General features: G+C 52.0%; 7 protein-coding genes across 7 annotated transcripts; 4 read left to right on the forward strand and 3 right to left on the reverse strand.

Annotated features, from left to right (window-relative positions):
- Positions 1-112: 112 nt before the first annotated feature.
- J4E84_009434 (uncharacterized protein) lies at positions 113-520 on the reverse strand (the record flags this gene model as incomplete). The annotated part of the gene is made up of 1 exon (XM_049391996.1): positions 113-520. One exon carries the CDS (start codon positions 518-520, stop codon positions 113-115), a length of 408 nt encoding a protein of 135 aa, XP_049240397.1.
- Positions 521-3,903: 3,383 nt separating this feature from the next.
- On the forward strand, positions 3,904-5,294 carry J4E84_009435 (uncharacterized protein; the record flags this gene model as incomplete). The annotated part of the gene is made up of 2 exons (XM_049391997.1): positions 3,904-5,209; positions 5,263-5,294. 2 exons carry the CDS (start codon positions 3,904-3,906, stop codon positions 5,292-5,294), a joined length of 1,338 nt encoding a protein of 445 aa, XP_049240398.1.
- A 1,667-nt stretch (positions 5,295-6,961) lies between these two features.
- On the forward strand, positions 6,962-7,537 carry J4E84_009436 (uncharacterized protein; the record flags this gene model as incomplete). Its single annotated transcript, XM_049391998.1, has 1 exon — positions 6,962-7,537. The coding sequence occupies one exon, from the start codon at positions 6,962-6,964 to the stop codon at positions 7,535-7,537; it is 576 nt and encodes a 191-aa protein (XP_049240399.1).
- A 665-nt stretch (positions 7,538-8,202) lies between these two features.
- J4E84_009437 (uncharacterized protein) lies at positions 8,203-11,168 on the reverse strand (the record flags this gene model as incomplete). Its single annotated transcript, XM_049391999.1, has 2 exons — positions 8,203-10,556; positions 10,604-11,168. The coding sequence occupies 2 exons, from the start codon at positions 11,166-11,168 to the stop codon at positions 8,203-8,205; spliced, it is 2,919 nt and encodes a 972-aa protein (XP_049240400.1).
- Positions 11,169-11,597: 429 nt separating this feature from the next.
- On the forward strand, positions 11,598-13,153 carry J4E84_009438 (uncharacterized protein; the record flags this gene model as incomplete). Its single annotated transcript, XM_049392000.1, has 2 exons — positions 11,598-11,971; positions 12,019-13,153. The coding sequence occupies 2 exons, from the start codon at positions 11,598-11,600 to the stop codon at positions 13,151-13,153; spliced, it is 1,509 nt and encodes a 502-aa protein (XP_049240401.1).
- Positions 13,154-13,394: 241 nt separating this feature from the next.
- Positions 13,395-15,448, reverse strand: J4E84_009439 (uncharacterized protein; the record flags this gene model as incomplete). Its single annotated transcript, XM_049392001.1, has 6 exons — positions 13,395-13,610; positions 13,662-13,883; positions 13,932-14,252; positions 14,310-14,918; positions 14,978-15,245; positions 15,444-15,448. 6 exons carry the CDS (start codon positions 15,446-15,448, stop codon positions 13,395-13,397), a joined length of 1,641 nt encoding a protein of 546 aa, XP_049240402.1.
- A 1,052-nt stretch (positions 15,449-16,500) lies between these two features.
- Positions 16,501-17,950, forward strand: J4E84_009440 (uncharacterized protein; the record flags this gene model as incomplete). The annotated part of the gene is made up of 2 exons (XM_049392002.1): positions 16,501-17,425; positions 17,520-17,950. 2 exons carry the CDS (start codon positions 16,501-16,503, stop codon positions 17,948-17,950), a joined length of 1,356 nt encoding a protein of 451 aa, XP_049240403.1.
- Between the last annotated feature and the right edge of the window lie 271 nt (positions 17,951-18,221).

The raw sequence follows: 18,221 nt of genomic DNA on the forward strand, positions 1-18,221 counted from the left end.
TACTGGATCGCAACATGTATCATATACATTACTACTTGATAGCGCATTGCGGGATCTCGATACATTTCTAGTTCATCATTGCATACGTGCTCGGTCCCATGACTATGAATGTTCACTTGCCGTACAGATGCGCAGTTCTACCCTCACCCCAACGCGGGTTTCCACCACTTTCCTTCTCCCAGCGCTTATCTTCATCTTCCATCTCCCGCATCCGCGCACCTCCGTCCTTCTTCTTGATCCAGGGTTCCGTGTTACCGTCTTTGCCCTCCGCACTTGCGATCTTGCGACTAGCTTCTGCCAGAGCTAGGTCTTCGATCTCTCGCATCCGCAGCTCGGCTGTGATGTAGTTTAGCGTTCGCTGCATGTCACGTGCATCGTGGCCGCGGCAGTCTAGAATGTAGAGTCGGTGTGTTATGGAGGCTTGAGCGGAGATGAGAGATGGAATGGGCGAGAGCCGGATGGTGGTGGGTGCCCAGGGGTGGGGATGAGAGAAGGCGTTCAGAGTTGGGGTGTTTGACATTGTGTTCAGTTGGTAATGCTGTGTTGTTATGTTATCGAGATAGTCCTAGGCTGTGGACTTTGACTTATAGAGGTAGATCTAGGACGGGGATTGGGGATGTGGGTGAGGGAGAGTGGGGATTGGGTTGGGTACGTTAGTTGCGAAATTGTGAAGGCTCGCTGACGTGACAGGAACACCTCAACTTCTGTGTTGTTCCACGCACAACGTTTCTGCCGACTATTGTGAAGAGGCATCGAACATTCGGATATCATGTTCGCAAACACGGTTCCGAGAGATGGTGTATGCACCGTTGGCAAAGACAACTCATGGCGTTCCCTAGATCGTATCCGTCGTCAGTGAACTAGGTCTCCTGTCACAGAAGGCTAGTGCGCAACAGCTGCGTGTTCGCGGCTTTCCAAGACCGTGATACAATCTGTACGCTACCAAGTACATAAGGTTTGTTTCCCAACCCTTCTTTTGACTATACTCACCACCAGCATCAGCAAAACCTCGCCAACGACAGATCGACACGATAAGAAAACCCACCGCAATACCGCATAATACCGAGACCGTCTACGCGTACCTTGCTTATCATGCCTTTTGGAATGGCATTCTCATATAGGCATGCTCCTAACTTTTGCGGAATGGATGACTATCCTGAGCATCCTTGGCCCCTGGATTGGATCGAGAGGCAGAGTCTGGACTACCTTCTTCAGACACACAACAACATGTACAGAGAACTGCAGAAGTTCCCGGAAAGAAGTAACGTTCGAGGCACGGCTAGTAGGATCGAAGAGTATCTCAGGACGCACGGCGCGGTGATGCTCGGAGAAGTGGGAGGGGGTGGTAACATCAACATGCAGATATCAGCGCCAGCACCAGCACCAGTCCAGGCGCAGATGCCAGCTCAACAGCCGCCTCAGCAGAATGTCGTCGTTCATCAGCAAGTAAAACAGCAGCCCGTCCAACAGCCTGCACAGCAGAATGTCATCTACCATCAACAAGTACAACAGCCACCAGTACAACAACCCGCGCAGCAGAATGTCATCTACCACCAGCAAGTACAGCCGCAGCTGCAGCAGAACGTGGTTTATCAGCAACTGCAACAACCTCAGGTGCTCAGCATTCCTGCTCCTGTGGCCACACTGACTATGACCTCTACACCGGTGCAAAATTTTGTGATTGGGGGAATTGTCACACCACGCATCGGGTATGTGAGAAGTCCTAGGAGCTTTGGAAGGCGAGGGTTCTTCGATTACGACAGTGATAGCGATTGAAGCTAATGGCTCCGGGCGATGATGGAGGATGAAGAACGCATGGGGGTGTGGGAAAGGAAGGAGGGATGATGATAACGATAGCAATGGCGGAGACATCCAATGATTAAGTAGTTGTAAATGATGCTGATTTTACATTCTGCTCTTATCTCATAGGTTAAATTATCACTGGATGCGCTGCAAAAGGCGGAATGTGAACAGGTCCGCTGCTATGCTAGATTCAGAGCCCGGTAGATGGAGTGTGCGTCAAGACTGTCACAAAGTAGATCTTCTCCGCAACGTGAGTAGGTTTTTATTGAGGATCGGTCACGGTCTCTACGTATCATGTAAACTAAGGTACGTCGGCACAAGGAGTTCTTTGTTCACAACCTTCACGATCTCATGTGAAGACTCAGTGGTGTCCCTGCGGAACGATACGATTCAGGTATCACATTTCCACAGCATGCTGGCAATCGACACATACTCAAGACCCCTGACTTCAATGTCAGTCTATCATAAAAGCCATCTCCGCAGTACCTCCTCTTTATACTAAACATTACCCTTCCTGATTATCTACGGTCCCATTCCCTCCAACTTTGAGCAAAGCCAACTTGTACCCATATTTCGAAGCACACAGAAATATCATCGAAAACGCTACTGAAATATGTTCAACACTATGCGATCACTCGGTGCTCCTTCTATGCACCTGTACCCACATCCTTGGGGGTATCTTCAACTGGATGTTTTCTCGGATGAAGACCTTGTTGGTCTCTACAATGAGATCGATGAGAAGCGAATGGGCGGGTTCATATCCGTATTTCAACAACCAGGCGTGAAGCAGACTCAGTCGAGAATTATGTCTACCCTTAACCGGAGGAACGGAGGCTTCATGGGCATATCACGCATCAGTCTGCACCAGCAAAGCTTAGGCTCATTCCCGAGTCTGTGGTCAGGACCCTCAATCACACAGACAGCGCCAATGCCGAATGCTACCATCCAGACCATTCCAGCTCCACAGCAAAACATAACTTTTGTACCCCCTCCAGCCCCAGCTCCTCTACCGTCCCCGGCAGCGCTGCCAGACAAACATATGATTCAAGAATTTGACGCTTATGGCAACTGCCTTGGAGTACGCCCCGAGACGGAGAAGGAGAAGGACGACAGAGAATATGCGGCTTGGAAGGCGGAGCATGGCGCCAAGTAGGAGGCGTCAGGCTACGTTGGGCGAACAGGGAAAGCACCTAGTTTAGGAAGAGGGCCGGATGAGCATGACGAAGTCGGAATTTGTTGCGCATATGGAGATGTTGAGGAACTGGTAGCTTGATCAAATGAACACGAAATCGATTCAGAGAAAGCGTGTCTGATGTGACCTATAGAATGTCATGCTGTTGTGCGCGTTCAGGCTGCTGTGGATCAACACGCTATGGCGCTGTCCAGCGATGGGCACTTACTTGCGCTGACATCGCCAGAAACTTTTACCATACAGAGCCGCTGTAGTAGAGATACATGGTACTAGATTCATATCCAGACGTGCTTGTTGCTATGATTATGGACGACTGTGGTGATGAGCGAGTGGACCTCGGGTTGCTTAGTAATGATGACATCATTGGCTATTGATCCTTCCGCGTTCTCAATTATGGGAAGGTTGCAAGTTCCTACACATCACGCTGATCTCACTCTGCCTTTGCTATCAACGACTGTGAATCTTTCGGGTTGATCATGCTTCACCACATTTTTTCCAAGATTGGGCGTGGCCCAAGAAGCCTGGTGCGTTACAGTATCCACGACGTTTGCGGTAAACACGTACGAGGATGATCGAATCTTCACAGGCCGACGCTTGACATGCGTAACTATTGACATGTGGTGGGTATTGGAAGTCGCCCTTGGGATTCCATATTAAGCATCACACGAAGAGCGCACCCGCACGCAATACAAAGCCGTCCTTTTCTATGCGCATGCCCTCCCCATCGTATCTCCTGCATTTCTATCTATCATCATCGTACTCACATCAGTATCATATTCCGAATTAGCTTTTCAGCTTGCGACATGTTTACCCTCCGTATTTCAGGCCGATTTCGCCGTTCTGTGCTGACTCGCCGGCACCCGATTTCGATTTTTGCGTTGAGTGCTTACCCTGACGAGGAACTGGTCATGGCTTTTCATATCCTACTGGAAGAGATAGAAGTCCTACGACTGGAAGGCTTCTCGTTAGTGGCTGACGATATGATGATCACCGCTCAAAACATCGTGGATTTGGTGTTCTCAAGTCATGGCGGATGGGCTTTCCTCCAGCTTGGACAGCACCAGCAGTCCTTCCTCCAGCAGATGCAACAGAATTACTCTTTCAACTTGCCCCAACCAAACTTCTTCATCAATCAGCAGATACCACCACCAGCGATGATTGGCCAGGCTCCCACCCAGAATGTTGTAGTGCACTCGCATATAGCTTCAGCTCCCACCCAGAACGTTGTAGTGCACTCGCATGGAGCCCCAGCGCCCGCTCAAATCCAAGGGTCCTCCGAACAAGACAAAAACGAGCTCTATCTCGACCGACTCAACAAAGACAACAACCGCAACGAGAAGATGAAGAACAGATACGAGGATGAACTAGCCGTGAAGGAGCGAGCCAGGTTGGAAGCTGAAGCGAAGAAGACGATTGAGGCAGCGGAAGAGAAGGCTCGTAAGTTCAAGGAGGCCCAGGAAAGATTCGAAAGGAACAGGATTGAAAACAATTTGAAAGAGGACACAATACTGCGCATTGACGAAGCGAAGAGCATACAAGACGAGCTGGATCGTAAGACGCGTGAGATGACGGAGAGGACAGAGCAGGAAAAGATTGATGCTGCACGAAGGTTTGCGCAAACACGTCAGGAAGCAGCCGCAAAAAGGGAGCAGCAGAGGCGAGAGGAGGAGAGGCGAGATCAGGAGAGGCGAGAGGAGGAGAGGCGAGATCAGGAGAGGCGAGATCAGGAGAGACGGGATCAGGAGAGGCGGGATCAAGAGAGACGGGATCAGGAGAGACAGCGACAGCTGGATGCCTCCAGAAACCGAACAAATGACTTGGATAGTCAATCATACAACCAGCAGCGCGTGCTACCGGAAAGGGAAAGACCACGGCGGTCCTCCCCGATCCCACAAAATCAGCTCGTTTCTGACGACGACGATGACGACTCCGACAGCGACGAAGAAAAGCGGAAAGACCCGTACGAACTCATTGGTCTGCCCGACAGAGGGCGCACACCAGTCAAAGACATCGAGACTACCCAAACAGTGTTGAACAAGATCCATCAGAAGACACTCGATACTGCGATGTCAGACTCCAAGAGACAACATGCTGAGAAACGTATGGTTGAGATCAAGTGGGCAGCGGCCATTCTCTTGGATGAAATGAACAAGAGGGCTTATGATGAGGCTGGTGCTATATTTCCTCACGAACAGCAAGCGTGGAGAAAGAAGAGTAAGTGAACCTTCCAAAATTTATGATACATAGGCTAATCGACACGAGTGTAGATGGCATCAGTGGTGCTGGCGGTTGGAAGTAAATCTCTGGGTAGGGTTCTACAAGTTTTTTTCTTGCCTGAGATAGCCATAGCCATGTTCCGTTTGTAAATGAAGCATTTCATCTGTAACATTACTTTGTGAACACGAATGCGCATCATCAGTATTGACGAATGGTTTGCTTGAGAATTTAGACGAAGCTGGTTGTTGTCGCCAATACCACAGCAAATATGATCGTTCTCACGCGAAGGACCATGACAGCCAACGAAGCCAGGCTATATCTATCAAGCGGTAACTGGCGTAAAGATGTTGACAGTGTTCGCGTGGACAGCTCTATAGTTTGTAGCCAGCGAAATGGAAGAACTCTGCATCATTCCAAGCTCAGAACAAAGATAGACGACCCATGCTTTTGGCAATATAACTGTCCCTTGCTGCACAGCACTTCTATCCCCTTTTCTATTACTCTCGCCTAATTTTCATACATCAGAATGTATCATATCGACATGAACAGCCCGCCAACAGCAAGTATTCGAGCAGACCCCGAGAGCCCTGCGTTACCTTCCGCGGCACTGGGCGCAACTCGCGGGGCTCGACAGAATGCGTACGAAGCAGAGTCACTGCTAGATTTTGATCACGATAGGGTCATAGTTGCTTCCTGGGGTCAATACCAGACATTGAATCAGATGCGCGCCTCACCATACTACACTTACATCCGACTACCCATGTCCTCAGACACCATGTTTGCACCTCCTCTATTTCCAGATCCTTCACCAAGTCGAGAATGTACTATAGTAAGACTATGTCCAGCCAGCTTTGAGAGTCGCGATATACATACTGATCAAGAACAGCCGGAACAGTATGTTACCCTCCACGCTGTTCATCCTATACCAACGCGATACCTACGTAGCCTCGCGCAAGATCAGTTAGAGTTTCTGTTCGGCTACTGGACTGAGAAGAGGATCCAGCCTGATGGTGAGCTTGCTAGACGGATGTGTGAGACGGTGGAGGCTATTGGACAGATTATGCATGAGGGAGAAGATGAAGTCCTGTGATTGTTTGGGTTATGTTGCGCATGGTTAAGGGCCCGTGTTATTATGTACCGTGTATCCTTAATTTAAGATTCCCTTGATTAGTTCGCTGTGAGCTTCAACCGCCCCTTGGCGCGTTCCTTCTATTCCTCCATACCTTTCGTGGGACAAACTATATGCAGCGACGAAATAGAAAGGCCATGCCTTGGATATACGTATCGCCAGTGAATAAGATCAGATTTTGTCAAATTCGTCAAAATAGATTGGCACTGTTCCCTTGATAGAGCACTGGTATGACGAGTAGCATCAGCAAGGAACGTGACAAATATTGGTTTGGTTTGGTTTGGTGAAGTAAACAGTGCCAAGCTTTTGTTGTCAAAAGACAACGGACATCGAGAGTCCGTCGAGGTAGCGTTGGTTGACTTGATCCAGACCAGGAAAGAGACGTACAATGTCAGCAAAGCCAGCTACCTTTCGCGAACACTTGTATTACATGGTGAGTTGTTGCCAACGGCAAGTGGTAGCGGCATGCCTATAAAGTCAATGGGAAGTCAACTTTCTGCTCAGCACAACCAGCATCCTCAATACTTCTTTGCACCAAGACTCATTACCATACTGCGAAGCGCATCAAAACACTGACATCAATCTTAAGTCCAAACACCATTACTACAACATCTTACAATATGAGCAACGAGCCCACCACACCCATGCCGACTCCTGGCCCCGAGACTCTCGCGCAGCCCTCGACCGCACGCCCCCTAGTCGAACTCCCGGCTCGCCCTTCCGCGCGTGGCACACCTAGTGGAGTTGCTTCGGGCACCGCGCCTGGCATGATCGCGCCCACTCGCCCCATGCAACTGCGGAAATTTGTCCCCCAAGACTTCGAAGAAGTCGTCACTTTGTGGAGCGGATATATCACCCGTGATCTCGTCGTCGAGTCTCCCTTCTACACTAAGACATGCATCATAGTCGATCCTCGCGCAAAGGCCCAGTTCCCCGAGAAGAGCGAGATCACCGAGCGAGTCGTGCACGCCGTACACCCGATCCCTCGCAAGCAGCTTCAGAACTTGGGACCAGTCTGTCTGCACAATCTAGGTGCGGGTTTGGAGGAGGAGCGATGGGATGTCAACAGGTCTCCTGAGTTCAATGATCGTGTGCAGGAAACTCTGGCTCGCATTGACGACGCGTTGGAGTTTATCTTTCGTGTTCATTTGCCGGGTACTCGGATTTTCAGCGGAAGACAGCCTTCTGTGTTGTAAGCTTGAGTGGGGATAAAGATGGAAGTTGGTGGGGGGGAAACCAGCAAAAAGGCTTGCTACTTCTGCACAACAGCTGAATTGGCTGTATTATGTACATGATGACAGATAGCTCTATTGCACAAGCTGCAATCAATGAAATATGGCTCAATTGACCTCTCAAGGCCTGAATTTCGTGAGGAATTAGCCCGGACTGCTGTGATTGTTCGCAGTAAGTGTCTACCCAGTGCATGCCGCACGCGCCGTGTGTATGCCAGCGCTGGAAAATCGAAAGTACTGGGTACGATCGCGAGATCTGCTTTTTCAGTAGATGGATCGGGATTTGCGGAGAGGAGTACCGGCAGATGTGTCGTGTCTGACGTGATGGTACGTAGTCTCGACAAACCGAGCAGTCGCGTCCACGCGTCACAGCCGCGATCCTTCTGAGCCTAGGTCCGCCGCTAGCGCATGCCATTACATGGGCCACCACCCCAGTCTTGTGCGCGAGTTGATGCGGAAACTATAAATGTGCATAGGTAGAAATCGGTATCTAAACCATCTCCCACCATAAACCCGAGACGCCTTGTCCTTATTGCCTGTACCAAAACACCCATCGCTGATGCATAGCCCCAAAACCCAGCACCCATCCCAGTCCATCCCATAGGTACCATTTCACCCATATACGCCATTCACAAATTGCCGATAACAACCATGAATCTCAATTTGCCATCCGTCTTCTTGCTTGCAGCTGGGTTGGCACCAGCCAGGGTATCATCTCCGCCGTTATTGATCGTGATTTCGTCCAGCATCAAAGTGCTGCTCTTCCATCCCCAGCTCTGACTGAAATTGAAGCGGTCAGGCGCGCTTTCATAGATGCTGAGCATCCTTCCACCCTTGGAGGGGCTGTAGATCTTAAAGTAGGTTTTGATTGTGGGCCGGCCGTCGACATAGGGAGGAAGTGCAGGCATGACGGCTCGCGTTTTGCGCTGAACTCTAGAGGCGAGAGAGGGGTTGATGTAGGCGGCGGCGTCTGACTCGTCGTCGTCATCGGATGGGTCTGAGTCGTGTTCGGATGGCGAGTAGGGAGCGTTAGCGAAGGAGGGAGAGTCTATGGTATCGCCGTCTTGGGGTGGTGAAGAGGCCAGATTCTGGAAGCCCCATTGTGGGATACCGCGAGTGGGTAGACGACTACGATGGCGACCAAGACTGCCGCTAGAGAAGAGTGGGTTGCGCAGTCCCAGAGAGCCGAGAGCAGGGTCGGGATCTCCACCACTGCCAGAGGTATCCTCTTCAGCAGCAGGATCCATGAACGGAACTCGGGTGCTGCGCCGCCGATCACGTCGGTCACTACGCATGAGCATCTCGCGCTCTAGCTGGCCGATACGCTCATCAACCGAGCCGTTGTTCTGTTGGCTGAGACCACTGACATGTCCAGCCTCATCTACCTCCCGCTCCTTGGCACGGTGGAGATATACACCCAACTGGATATTCTTGGCAGAGCGAACTTTCTGAATGTAGATGTTCCACAGAGAGCCTGCGTAGGATACCGTCCTCGAATAGACGCGCTTCTTCTCTTTGAGGAATCGTGGATTAGGAAACTCAGCCGAGAAGCGGAATGGAGGAAATTCGGTGTAAGCGATTGGTTTTGGCTGACCAGCGTTGCCGCCACCAGCAGAGATTGGGCGTTGTGCAAAGTCCATGCGAGTATTTGGGTTCGTCAACGTCGACGGAGTAGATGCAAAGTCGGTGGCCCATTGCGCATCCTCTGGCTGTATTGTGGCTGAAAGACGTGAAGCATGGCGCTGGAAAGAGTTGGATGTCGTGACAACAGGATCTGCACCGTTTCCCAAGACAATGTTGCAGTCCGAGCTTGGGATCCAAAACTTCCGTGGCTTGCCATTGCCGTCCCAACTATCCGACTCGATGTCGCCTTCGTCGATAGGATCTGCCAACTCTTTTTGCTTTCCTTTGTTAGTGAGCTCGCTTCCAGTCTTCGTCGCCACATTCGCTTCTTCGGGGTCTGGGGTTGATTGACATAGACCCAGCTCCTGAGCAGACTCATCGGTGTTGAGCACCCTCTGGCGAAGAGCCAGTTGCTGCCAGAGCGCATTGGAGATGACCCTTTCGGGCATCACTGGTAGGCCAAATACGTCGCGAGCGTTCCGGATAAACTCAAGCTGCTCGTATTCCATGTGAATATAGTGGATGCCTTCGTCTAGCAACACGAGTATGCGCTCAATATCGGGCAGCGTGTAGAGAGCAAGCCAGTCAGCCTGCGCGTCGGATGAGGAATGCGCCGTCGTCAGGGCGTTTTGTCGATAAACACCATCGAAGCGAACTGCCATGAGACGAAGGGAGTTGGGTGCTTGTGGGATGGGTCTCTGTCCTCGCTGGATAAGGCCAGCCTCGATGGCTGCTTGACGTAGCCGGCGGTCGAGAAGACGCTTGGAAAGTACCCAGCGGTCCCACTCGCTATCCACGAAGAACCCGTCAGACCCTACGAGCTCACGGACTATGTCGCCGGGCATATCGTCCCAGTATTTGAGAGGCATTTCCCAGCCGTTCCTGCTTAGCATCGCCTTGGCCGACTCAAGTATGCGGTCTCCAGATCGACCATAGTAGTTGGAGGTGACTAAGCGGATGAGGTAGGCAAGCGTCTCCGGTGCCATCTGCCGCAGTATGGATTCGATCGCAGAGTCGATGAGGTCCTGCATCTCTAGCCAACAGCCAGTCGCGAAGAGACCAATGGCTTCAGCGTCCAATTCTTTCGAGATATCGACACCATAGAGTTTACGTATAGCCAGCTCGAACGATGCCTGCGTGATGCTGGAATCGATCTCTTCAGGGTGTAGTTTGACTTCCTTGGACCGGCTTTCAAGCCATGGCTCAGATAGGGCGGTCGTGAAGAAGGGTGCGCGGTCGAGGATGAGGCGATGCAGAGGATATCGCTGGCCAAAGGCGATGATGGTAATGTCCGAGTGTCGGCCTTCAAGCAGCCCGCGGGTGTAAAGGTGATCAGGAAGAGGTATGGCTTCGCCTGAAACTGACAATGTTAGCCTGTACACACGAGAACCTCGTAGTGATACTCACCTCGCAAATACAATGGTCCCGTCGCGTTGTTGTAGGAAGGTGCCCTAGTTCCAGGCATGGCTGCGCTCTCGCTAAACAACCTACTAATGTCGGTGCGAACAGAGTGCTCTGTACGCATCAGGTCCAACGTCGTGCGCCTTTTGCCTTGTTCTTCCAGCGGGGTGTTTGGGTCATCGGCGCTCTTCTGGGCTTGGTCTATCCGGGTTTGCAGCTGAACTATGGGCGGTCGTTCCTCTTGACCGTGAGCTCTAGAGGCACGCGATGTCATGCTGGAGTAGTTGGCCAGTGACGGCATCGAGCGCGAGTAGCTGAGAGACCTCGAGTGGCTCACGTGTGCCCTGGGACTGTCGGTGACGTCGGACGGCGCAGATGGTGGTATGGCGGGTACATTGGGCGAGAAGAGGCTGACGTATGGGGTACTACTCGAGCCTGCGCCGCCCTCTGTACGCTCTCCCTCGCCCAACGGCCATGTTTCGTTGCGCTCTAACCCACCAATCTGCGGCTCGTTCTCATGATCGAGGTTGTTGCTCCCGTGACCTGTGGGTGGTTGATGGGCGGGATCCATGCTATGCTATAAGCTGCTTTGGAAGTACATGGGGCGTGGTGGTCGACGACGGCTGGGTATGCGACCGGGCGGGTGGGGTAACGCAGTGCACGCCGGGTCTAATAACACGGGATGGTCACGTACGCAATGGAGAGACAGTGAAAGTCATATAGGAGAAGGGAAGATAGCGGTCGCAAAATACGGTGGAGGCTGGGCGCATCACGCTGCCAGCACGGCAGACGCCAAATGGCGATCTTCACTAGGAGGGGTCCGGTGATGCAGTTGCGAACCTGCGGAGTGGGTCGTCGCTTCCGCCTGTCAACGGGCGTGGATATGCAGGGTTCGTTCTTGGCGCGCCGCCGCGCCGTCGAACCACCGAAGAGTCAAAGTCCATGACCTAACCACTTGCTGCCCGTGAAACATCCTCTTTCCTCCCCAGATGTCGCTGTAATGGCTTCAATATTCCAGGCATTTCCGCAGCTGCGGACTGCTGCTCCACGCCTCTCACGACGCCTCTTCGTATGCAGGCCATGCCTCAATTCGCCGATTCGAGCCGCCGTCTCCGCTTCACGATCTTCATCCCGACCCTCCGTCCTGCAATCGGTGAGGTGGAAATCCACCCAGCCTCTCCGCAGTACCGCGACCATCGAGGGACCGAATGCGGGAAGGGCGATACTCGCGGAAGCTGCGACCAAGACTGAGAGCCAGTCGAGCAGCTTCCCCAAGACAACCTCCAAGAGCGTCGCATACTGGTTGCTGGGCAGTGCTGCGAGCGTTTTCGGCATAGTCGTGTTTGGTGGTCTGACTCGTCTCACAGAGTCTGGGTAGGCACCGACGTCACCTCCTCCACCGCACCTGCTAAGTTGAACAGGCTGAGCATCACCGAATGGCGCCCTGTCACCGGCTCCCTCTGGCCCATGAGCCAGGCCGAATGGGACAGCGAGTTCACCAAATACAAGGCATCACCTGAGTTTGCCCAGCTCAACTCCAGTATGGACATGGCCGACTTCAAGCAGATCTACTTTATGGAATGGGCTCATCGTCTCTGGGGTCGCGTCATTGGCATCACGATGCTCGTACCAACCGCTTACTTCATCGCACGTCGCAGGGTAGCACCCTCAATGGCCTGGAAGCTCGTCGGCATCTGTGGCATGGTCGGCTTCCAGGGTGTGATCGGCTGGTGGATGGTCAAGAGTGGGCTCAAGGACGACCTCTTTGAACCTGGTAGCCACCCCCGTGTTAGCCAGTACCGCCTGACTGCCCATCTGGGCGCTGCATTCACCGTCTACTGCTCAATGGTATACACTGGTCTCTCTATTCTCAAAGAGAACCGCATGCTGGCCGACCCAGTCAAGGCGGCAGAGACCATCAAGACTCTGCAGCACCCTGCACTCCGCATCTTCAGACGCTCTGTCTTCGGTCTTACTCTTCTCGTCTTCACTACTGCCATGTCAGGTGCCCTTGTCGCTGGTCTCGATGCCGGTCTCATCTATAACGAGTTCCCGTGGATGGGTATGGGTCTCACTCCACCCAGGAAAGAACTGTTCGACCCCTTCTACAGCCACGTCCCAGACCAATCAGACCTATGGTGGCGCAACATGCTCGAGAACCCGTCTCTCGTTCAGCTTGACCACCGCATGCTCGCAACAACTACCTTCACTGCCATCATGAGTCTCTTCGCATACACTCGCTTCGGCAAGGGTGTGCGGACTAAGCTTACCAAGGATGCCCACAAGGGCGTCCAAGGCATGGTCCATCTCGTCACTCTCCAGGTCACCCTCGGCATCAGCACGCTGATCTACATGGTCCCTACGTGGTTGGCTTCCGCACATCAAGCTGGAGCTCTTGCTTTGTTGACTGGAGCGGTCGTTCTCTGCAGCAGAATTACCATGCCACGTCGCGCTATCCTTCGCCAGATCATGAAGCCGCAGAGCGCGGGATCCCACACTGCTCCTCATATGAGGTCACGACTCGAGGCCGCCAAGGTTGCCGAGAAGTCATTGTAGTATACATCACCACCTTGTACGATATGTAGGTTCGCACATCATATAGACTATATCACCTTTCCTTGGTTCTACGTTCACTTTCTCATTCGCTTGTCTTTTGTCTCTTGACCGCAATGCATGCGGATGCTTGATATAGACATCAATCCATCGCATTGATCAAAGGTGAGTATGATGACTGATACCAAGTACTCGATGGTGTAGGAGCGCAGTCACATCGTCCCAGTTGGAATGCCAATGAGGACTAGTGCACCTTGTGTTCTGCCTTCTCCGTCGTGTGTCCGGCCTTATTACCGCTGGACACACTACCCGTCTCCACCATAGTCGCAGGATCGGTGCCAACCGCTTGTTCCCATCCTTCCTTCGCAATACGTCGGCTTCGCTTCACGACATCGCCTTCGTAAAATAGCCAGTCGATCTCTTCCAGCGTAAGATTGGCAGTTTCAGGATAGCAGAAATACTACACAACACGTTAGCGAATAGAGGTTGCGGTATCGTTTCGAATACATACGATTAGCGGTATGAACGCAAAGTTCAGCGCCATGAAGATAAGGTAGCCCTTCCACGCCAAGCTATCGAGAAGCGTAGGCGTAACCATGACGACGAAGAAGTTCCAAATCCAGTTCGCTGAGATCCCGACAGCTGTACCTTTCGCTCGTACATGTAGCGGTAGGATCTCGGGAACATAGACCCAAGGAATGCAGTTCATTGTCATACCGAACGCCAGCATGTACTAAAACTTGTTAGCTTCTCATTCCTAATGCGACGCATTTCTGCTTACAGTGAAAAAGAAAGCGACACTGGCGGACGCAGTGGCTTGCGACACGTCGCCTCCCTCTGACCGGAAGCTCAAGAGGATGGCTATCATCATCATGGATAAGCCGAGCCCGAGAGAGCCCCACATCATGGGTTTCCGCCGGCCGGTGCGGTCCAGTGTGAAGGTTGGGAAGAGGGAGCCGATCGGGAACATTAGGTTGATGACGCCTCCCATGAGGAGGGCGAGGTTTCTGTCCAGGCCGACGTTGTCTTCTAGAACGGATGTGATGTAGTTGTTGAACTCAATGAATTGATGTAGAATGAGATGATGGAGTAGGGTGAAGCCCTACCCCCCTTATGTACCTAAGAAGTAGTGTTTGTGTTTGCCATAACACAAACCTACCCTCCAACTAGAAGCTTCTGGTTTCATCCAACAGTAGTAAACAACCAAATTGATACCGCCCATCTGGTTCATGAACTGCGCTCCGTAGGCGAGTAATACACGACGTCCAGTCTGCACACGATCTTTCTTAAGAAGTTGCGACCACTTGTACTCTCCATGCTCTCTTTCGACCTGCAAAGCTTCGAGCACTTCTCTGTTCTCTTTCTCAATCTTTGGGTCGTCAGGCGTACCGTCGTATACGTCGCAAAGAATCTGAAGCGCCTCTTCATGTCGGCCATGCGCATACAGGTACCGGGGTGATTCGGGAAGACCAAAAACAAGTACGATGACGATAATCGCGAAGATGACCTGGCATGCAATGGGCAAACGCCACGCGATCGATCCTTCCGTAAAAGACATCCCGTAGTCGAACCAGTACGCTAGTTCGATTCCTACGCCGACGAAGAGCGGTTCTGACGCAACGAGGCGACCGCGCTTGTTCGCCTCGCAGAGCTCAGATTGGTACATCGGCACAGTCGATGTCTCGATCCCCGTACCAATTCCTGTCAGGAATCTTGCGACCATCATATGCGGCACCGAGTACGCACTCGCTTGAAGCGCGCCACCGACCTATCACCAATCATCAGCCACAGCCCAGACACAATACCCGCCACCATCCTCTCACTTACAATGATCCAAACCATAGCAATCCACATAGCCAGCCTCCTACCCGTCTTCTCGCAGAACATAAAGCTGAGAATACATCCTGTGAAGCAACCAAGATTGTATATCGACACGATGATGCCTTCAAGGCCGGGCGAGGGGTGGTCAAAAGTGTTTAGGAAGTCTTCGTTGCCAACGATGCCGCTGAAAACACCTTGGTCGTAGCCGAAGAGGACGAAGGCGAGCTGGCAGGCGATCGTTATGGCGGCGCGGAGTTTGAAGCCGCGGCCGTACCTGGATATCGGTGTAGGATGTTAGTGCTTGTCACGTTGGTTTGTGTAGCGTGTAGAGGCTTGACTTGCCAGTTGAAGTGTGGTGCGTGGAACATAGTTGGCGAAGACTTCTCGTTGCTCTGCCGGAAGCAATTCTAGGCGACGCACGATCAAGGCGATGAGATATGCGAAGTGCGATCAGAACACCATGTGGGTGTACCCCATGTTTCTATACCACCATCTTCATACCTCACCGCTCGCTACCCGGATCATATCACCCGAACACTCGCAGCATGCTAGATCTTACCCCGACGTCACAAAAGATGGTCAGTCGGCAGAATCGCCGTTATCACAAGCTGCCTGCGCGCATAACCGACGGAGTAATTGCGGGGCAAGGGTTATTCAAGAGGCTCTGGCGAATGATTAAGACGTAAAACGCCGTTGGAAGCCTTGCCGAGCTATTGGTGGCGTCGCTTGGTCGCGTAGAAATGCGTGTCTGGGGTAGGATGGGGTAATCTGCAGGTGCGGAGGTGGACAAGGGGGGATGACGTCGCGAGGAAGGCACGGTTTGGGGAAGTCGGTGATGATGCAGCAGGGGCGGCTGGTATGAGCATGCGAATTGGGGTGCAACAAGAGCTTTTTTGATCGAAGCTCGAGATTCCCATACATTTGTCGCGATCAATACTGTAGAGCCTATAGTTATGAATGCTGAAGTACTGCGAAGTCCAGGTGGCTGGTGTGCTTATCTCTGCACCATCTCCGGAGCGATCCTGCCAGGTCTCAACTGTCACTCCATCTTCTCTTCCATCTCATTCATCAATGTACTATCGCCGATTGCAATGTTTCCTGCGAGAACGACGAGATGTCCATTGATATTTACTAATACGACTGGAGCACACGAGCGGCACTCCTACAGGGTTAACACCAACTTAGACTGCGTATCGTAACAATGGGTACACCTGTGTGGCGAACGCTGTTGAGATATGTCGTTAGACATAGGCCAAACATGATGTTCACCAACTCGGTCTTTACCATTCTATGCTACCTGGTCAAACAACCTCAACAAGCGCATGTAATGTTCTATCGATACAAGGAAATTGCCCAATGAACAAACAATGGGGGAACTTCATAAGTGAAACCACCTCTTCCGCATTTTACGCTTCTGCCTACGGAGGAGAAAGTTCTTCTGGTGCCTTCCTCCAGTTTTGCACCCGCATTTAATCAGCCGGCTTCCAACTCGATACACAGCCTAGCTTTAGATCACAAGTACACCAAATATGGCGGCTCCAATGGGTACAACGACCAAGCAGCCCACCTCTAATCAAGGTCATCTACAGTCTTTGATGGCCAAGGTCCGTAAAGAACTTCGACAACCGACACAGATAGAAACCTCATATGCAAACAATCTTACCCAGGCAGTCGAGAAGGAAGCTTGGAAAGAGTCTCGGGAAGTTTGCGACAGCATTTTGGGCCTCGCTCAAGAAGCTCGGAGGATGTTTGGCCTTCGACCGTTCGACATGTCATTAAACGTGGAGAACGAAGCCGATGGCAAAGAAATGGTTCTGCGAAACGGCGGGAAGCGATCAGCTTCCACGGCACCAGCACCTAATGCATCAAAACGGCAACAGCGCGAGCCTATTCGACCACCGCCTCCACCACCTTCTGGGAAGATAGATCAGAAATCTGAGGCTCTAGATCAATCCGGTCATGTCCGTCACATTAAAGAGGAAAATACCGTCACTAACTCCCAGAATGGTCCAAACGGCCATGGCCATTCTCAGTCGATCGAGGCCCCATTCGCCACTAGCTTCCTCACCAACAGCGCGCCAATCTACAACCAAAACATCAACAGCGGGTCTGGACAGCAGAACATCAACGTGTATGGCGTATTCGAACCTCCGCCACCCTCAGCTACCGGCGCCGCGTCAACCGAGTATGAGATCCCTACCGAGCCAGAGCATCGCCTAAACCGAGGTGCCGGACAGCAAAAGTTCTCGGTCAATGATACTGTTACCAACAAGACGGCCGGCGATGGTAAGCCTGGGGGTCACAATCAGACGTTGAAGGGCCCACATGGCAATACGCACATGCGCATGACAGCGCCAGTCTACAACCAAAACGTGAATACTGGAAGCGGACAACAGAACATCGACGTCATCGGAAAGATGGACTTTGAGAAAAAGGAGCTGAAAGACAGATCGCGTCAAGATCATGTAGTTGCAGTTGGGCAACCTGCAAACCCACAACCACAGTGGCGCGACGATCAGGGACCAGGTAATCCACACTACGGTCACAGTCCATCTTACCGGCCAACTTCGCCTCAAGGCCTTGCAGTTGCGACCGGGCAGAACGCAATTCCACTACCACAGCGACGCGGCAATGAAGCACCTCATAGTCCATTCTATCAGCCAGCTTCGTCTCACTATCGACCAACCTCGCCTCAGTATGGATCGCCTGAGTATCGACCAACTTCACCTCAGTATAGTTCAAATTCGCCTCGCCGTCGATCTCGTTCACCTCGTCGCCGCGTCGCCCCACATAGTGACAGTGGCGCTATGGATGAGTACCACGATCGTTCGTATGGGAGGGGTGACGGTCTTCCATATGAGGACGCTCCGTATGATTCAGAAGATGATTGGTCTAGACCAGATGGTGTGGATCGTTCTGGTCCAAGGACCCCGCGTCGCGACCGCTGAGATGAGTGGTATGATAGCCGACGGGGATTAGTATATAAGGCTAGATCACAGTCAGACGTGTGTATGACCGGTGTAGTCAACAGGCAAATATGTCTAAGCAATGTCTTCGAGACTGCGATACTAGAATACACTTTGATGATGACCAAGCTCTTGTACCTATCAGTTAAACCATTCTTCTTCTACATGTACGTGATCATTAAGGTCTGATTCCTCCTGCAACTCCGGGTCGGCTTCATTACCAGACTAATTCATAGCAAGGGAATCCCTAATTGTGTCCTTAATTTCCTTATGGATTTCCTCCT

This window comes from Alternaria hordeiaustralica (genome assembly GCF_023758085.1).
Source record: "Alternaria hordeiaustralica strain BMP 2776 chromosome Unknown scaffold_28, whole genome shotgun sequence".
In the NCBI taxonomy this organism is placed as follows: domain Eukaryota; kingdom Fungi; phylum Ascomycota; class Dothideomycetes; order Pleosporales; family Pleosporaceae; genus Alternaria; species Alternaria hordeiaustralica.